This window comes from Mya arenaria, chromosome 6, assembly GCF_026914265.1.
Source record: "Mya arenaria isolate MELC-2E11 chromosome 6, ASM2691426v1".
Taxonomy (NCBI): Eukaryota; Metazoa; Mollusca; class Bivalvia; order Myida; family Myidae; genus Mya; species Mya arenaria.
Window position 1 is genome coordinate 61,738,014 of NC_069127.1, and position 4,739 is coordinate 61,742,752.

Genomic DNA, 4,739 nt, shown 5'->3' on the forward strand with positions numbered 1-4,739 from the left:
CGACGGTTGATGCACACCCTGGGTCCCTGGCTTGGCGGCCATCTTGCGTTTCGATCCTTTGTCCTCTGACGGCGGAGTCCTATTTTCCGTTTTACGTTTCCTCGGCATCGGCATAGAAAAACACTACACCAGTAATCCATGTAATCCGTGTATGTTATCCTATCACTTTTGGTCACATTATTACTTATTTAACTTGTTAAAACTATAAAATTAAATATTTTTCAATTTTCGAAAAAATATGCGGCCATCTTGTTTCACGCATGCGCAGACATAAACATAAACCCTGTTTAATGGCACAGGGTAAACGCCAAAGACATAGCACACGAAAAAACGAAAAATCACGCAAGAAACATGGACGAACAGCACAAAACTCCACAAACAACACAGTGTATATATACTATGTAAAAAAACTAAGGGTGTTTATCAGAGACACAAGGTTAAGGCATAAACGACAAGTACATTAAACTTCCCAAAACAACTCAAACATACCACACAAGTGCTACCATATTTGTTTAAATAAACGTAAGTTTTTCCACCTAGAAAAGGGGCGGTATGCAATATTCAACTTAGGTCAATCTTATGGTCATACATCTTTTACTTCATTCACTCTATTGGTCAGTTATTAATAACAAGTGATCCGATTAGTTTCATCGTTCTTAGATCCAATTAAGAACACTATTGAATACCAGTAATGGTCAAAGATACTGAATTCATAACATATATACTTAAGAAATACATAATTTGGTCCATATCTCGAATATGAAGAATGAGTATGCTCGTAATCCATTTTGAATTTCATAGAAAGACATTATTTTGATTAATCCATTTATTAGTTTGCCTCGATTTTCGTAAAAACAACATAGTTTTACTCATTTCAGCATGAATGGAGGACGGATGGAATGTATCGAACGATTTTACACATACCCCCAGGAAAGTCCCTACAACAGAGCTGAGTTCCAAGTAATAAGAGACAGCGGTAAGATTCAGGTGCTAGATGCACGAAAACGATAAGAGCATTATTCACTGCTCGTTATAAAGTAATCCGATTAGAAAGGAATAGTAACAACAATTTTATTGAAGGTTCAAACGCAATTTCTGTTTCTGTTATTCGACCGAGGGTTTCTTTCTGACTAAAACATTGAGTAATCATTGCGTTTTAATACGGTTTTTTTCCTCAGAAATACTCTGAATATACCGTGACTGGGTTTGTGTCAAAATAGGATGGCCATACGATTAAATTCAAACCAAAATACAATAACACTAGTATTTGGTTATACAACTTATTTAAAACATCATTGCATTATATGCACTACATTTCCATTTAATATATTGGTAAAACTCAAACTGTCTTTGAAATATGTTGCGGAAGACTCCCGCGAAATAAGCGGCACATTTATCAAAAACAGTATTAGCCTCCTCCTTTTACAGGTGATGGCGTGCTAATATTCTGGAGCTCTTGCCCAAGTCAGTATGTCTGGGTGCTACGCTGTCAATCTACAGACAACGCCCGCTGCGCCATCTTAAATGCTGACATTGGACTACTTGTACCTACCATCCCCGACGACCTTCCCTGGCCTCTGGTGCTCAACGATCTTAGGGAGACGCAGGTAGAGATGGACAACAATGCCTTCAAGTGGTTTTATACCTTTGGAGAGACATGTAAGTTTGTTTCTCTGTTTATGATGCTTTAGAACCGAAGCATATAATCACTTACGTCGTAAGTCTGAGTTTGAGACTCAGGTTCAGAAAATCGAATTCTTAAATTTCAATCTTATATTTATTATAGTTAAACAATAAAAGCAACATAACGAAAACGTATTATGGCATAAAAACAGACGGGTCTTTCTACGTGTGAGCCAACATTTTTGTGTGGTCTCGAGCCAGTTTTAAAAGATGCTTAAGACGGCATCATAATCCATTTTTTCTTATACATGCTGTTGAACTTGCAAGGCTCAATAAGGTCGTCCGAGCCAAACAAATCCGTTAAAAGGGTGAACGTCTTGTTAATAAACTTAAACAAGTAGCAGCAAAAGCTCATGATTACCTCCACTCCATGGCTTTTCAACACTCATAGATTTGTACGGGTAAGCGATGATGCGTTCGGGTGATGCCAATTAGTTTGTTAACAATACAGACCAGGAATATTTTGAATTCGACGAGATACAAACCAAAACACGACACAAAATGAATCCAAGATATCTCAGATCTGTTAAGTCAAGAATATCGGCTTATATGTCTTAGCCATAGAAATGATCTGTCAATATCTACAAGAATTACCCCGGGAAACAGCCATTGATTATATGTACATTCGGATCCGTTTCACAATGCTACTTTAACCGTTCAGGCCAAGACACGCATGGCATTTTCTGCTGGATTATACGATAAAAAGCGCCAATCGAATCAAAGCGCACGAATTTATATTGTCCAGAAATTGTCCGAGAATAACTGCCCTTTCACCCAAATCATGCAAACGACCGGGCACCGGATAATCATTTCTCTGACCAACAACAGGCACATCAGAGATAATCAGCACTAAACCATATCGAGTACCCTCACAAACACTAAGACTCACTTGCGATGTGCATTGCTGTATCAGACAAATCAGCTTGTCATGACGAAAACACTGTAAATTCCGCGACAAAAATTCAAATCTGACTTCATGGCGTTCTAAAATGTAAACGAATCTTCATCGACACTGACAGTGGCAGTGATTAAATTAACACTCTGGTGTGCTTGAACTGGGTGCATGTATAAACCTTTTTAGATTAGAGGTCATTATTGAGTGACGAAATGTAATTGAAAAAATGTATTCGAATTAATTTAAAACTGTTGTGTTTACCTGTTCTAAATATATTTTATTCGTGACCCATGCTAGTTATATAAGATTGAATATATGTTGCTCATCTTCAAGCTTATAGTTGTAAGTAAGTGTGTGAACTATATATCAAGTACATTAACGCACCATGACTGACATGATATAGTGTTTTTGTTGTATAAATCTAAGCTAAACCGTCGATTTAAAGAATATTATATTAATCTCGTCCAGGACAAATAAAAGTAAGCTTGCCAAAACGCTCAGTTTCTCACGTTTTCCAGAACTCCTTCAAAAAAGTGTTTTTCTATTCAATGACAACGAGTGTCAGATCCTCTTTGTATAAACATTAGGGGCGTAAACTGATAAATACATAATGTAAGAGATTTCCTATCAAATGCGTCTGAATAGCTGGTGCTTGGGGGATTTGACATTGATGCACGTCTGAATAGCTGTACCTCTTAATAGCCCTTGTCAGCAGTTCTGCACGTTTGAATGTCTTGTAGCAATGTTGATGCATTTTGAAAATCTTACATTTTAACTGATTTTTTTGCTTCAATGAGAAACGTTCCTGTTCTCCATAGAACTTGATGAAATTTTATGTTGTTATTTCACCAATGCTATTTTGATCATGTATGTGTTTGTTTCAGCTCGGTGTATTAAGTGTTGAGACTGGAGAATCTATACGAGCAGATCTGTTATGCAGTGTGTCTCAACAAGAACAAACTGATTAACAAAACTGTTGTAACCTGTTTAATCCTGTCCAATGCCTCGTATTATTTGATGATTCCTGTTATCTATTACAGCGTTATTTCAACCATATAAAGAACACAACGGAAATCAATTTATACATGTTATTGAAATTCACCCCGATCTTGATTTCCCTTGTATTCAGTAATTTATGACTAGAATCTGGGGGTTTGGTTTTGCCTGTAAAATTAAATTGCCAAGAAAATATATAGTATAACTCATGAATAAAATAAAACGGCCCCATGTCAAACGTAATATCGGGTAAGAGTGTTTTAATGCTATAGGGAAACTCATTCATGGCCTCCCAAAATTACCACTAGTACTTATTGAAATCCAGGAAACGAACTCGATAGTGATTCTATAAGCTACCAGCTTTCGTTACCATAACATAATTTGTATAAACTAAACTGGTAATTATGACTAGCGCCTAGTACTATTTTATATTTATGTGTTAACCTCTCATGCAGTAACCTAAATGTTCAGCCTATAAGGGGTGTCAATATTTAGCTGAAAACAAAGTAAATAAAATGACAAATTAGCATATTGCCATACGTGATGTACGCTACAGATTAAACTCTGCGTGGGAACGATTAAGAATGAAACGAGCCCCAGTAACATATCCAGAGGCTTATGCTGCAGGGAAAAGAAACTATACATTTGGCGTTTACTTCCTAACGACAACAAAGATAGCAAAGTGTTCCTTCTTCGATTAGAACTGTCTTCATGTGAGGCAATCATTGAAATTGAATGAGAATGTTTGGTGACAGAACCGAGCAATGACGAGTAACACTTTGAACCAATATGTTCCATAGTACTGTGTATGATTATCAAGTTAAGTGCCATATGGGGTAATAATAAAGGCCTTAAAGCTAATACAATTACTCCCAAATAAGATTTACCGCAATAAATAATATTGTTTCAATATTCAAAAAAGGATGAATAAATGTAGAAAACAATGGTTCTTATGAAGGATACCGAGTTAAATTTGAAAGAAATTAGCATAAAACATGCTATTTCTACCTGATGAGACTGAAGAAGGCAACATTAACTCTTTTAGCATTCATCAATCAATTAATATTTTAGCTCTTTCTGCTATTAAATACACGTTTTCAATCTTGTTATCAGTAGTTAATAGTTTCCATATCTGCATTATTTAGTAAGAAGTTAAAGGTTTATT

At 36.0% G+C, this 4,739-nt stretch overlaps 1 protein-coding gene across 1 annotated transcript; it reads left to right on the forward strand.

Moving 5' to 3' along the window:
* The first annotated feature begins 879 nt into the window (after positions 1-879).
* Positions 880-3,750, forward strand: LOC128236974 (uncharacterized). The gene is made up of 3 exons (XM_052952134.1): positions 880-976; positions 1,429-1,659; positions 3,463-3,750. The coding sequence occupies exons 1-3, from the start codon at positions 880-882 to the stop codon at positions 3,480-3,482; spliced, it is 348 nt and encodes a 115-aa protein (XP_052808094.1). The 3' UTR covers positions 3,483-3,750.
* Positions 3,751-4,739: the final 989 nt, after the last annotated feature.

What these genes read in the sequence shown, in the direction of transcription:
- LOC128236974 (XM_052952134.1), top strand. Translation starts at nt 880, where the DNA reads ATGAATGGAGGACGGATGGAATGTATCGAACGATTTTACACATACCCC. An exon ending in CCAAGTAATAAGAGACAGCG is followed by an intron (nt 977 to 1,428) that starts GTAAGATTCAGG and finishes CTCCTTTTACAG; the next exon opens with GTGATGGCGTGCTAATATTC. An exon ending in TTATACCTTTGGAGAGACAT is followed by an intron (nt 1,660 to 3,462) that starts GTAAGTTTGTTT and finishes TGTTTGTTTCAG; the next exon opens with CTCGGTGTATTAAGTGTTGA.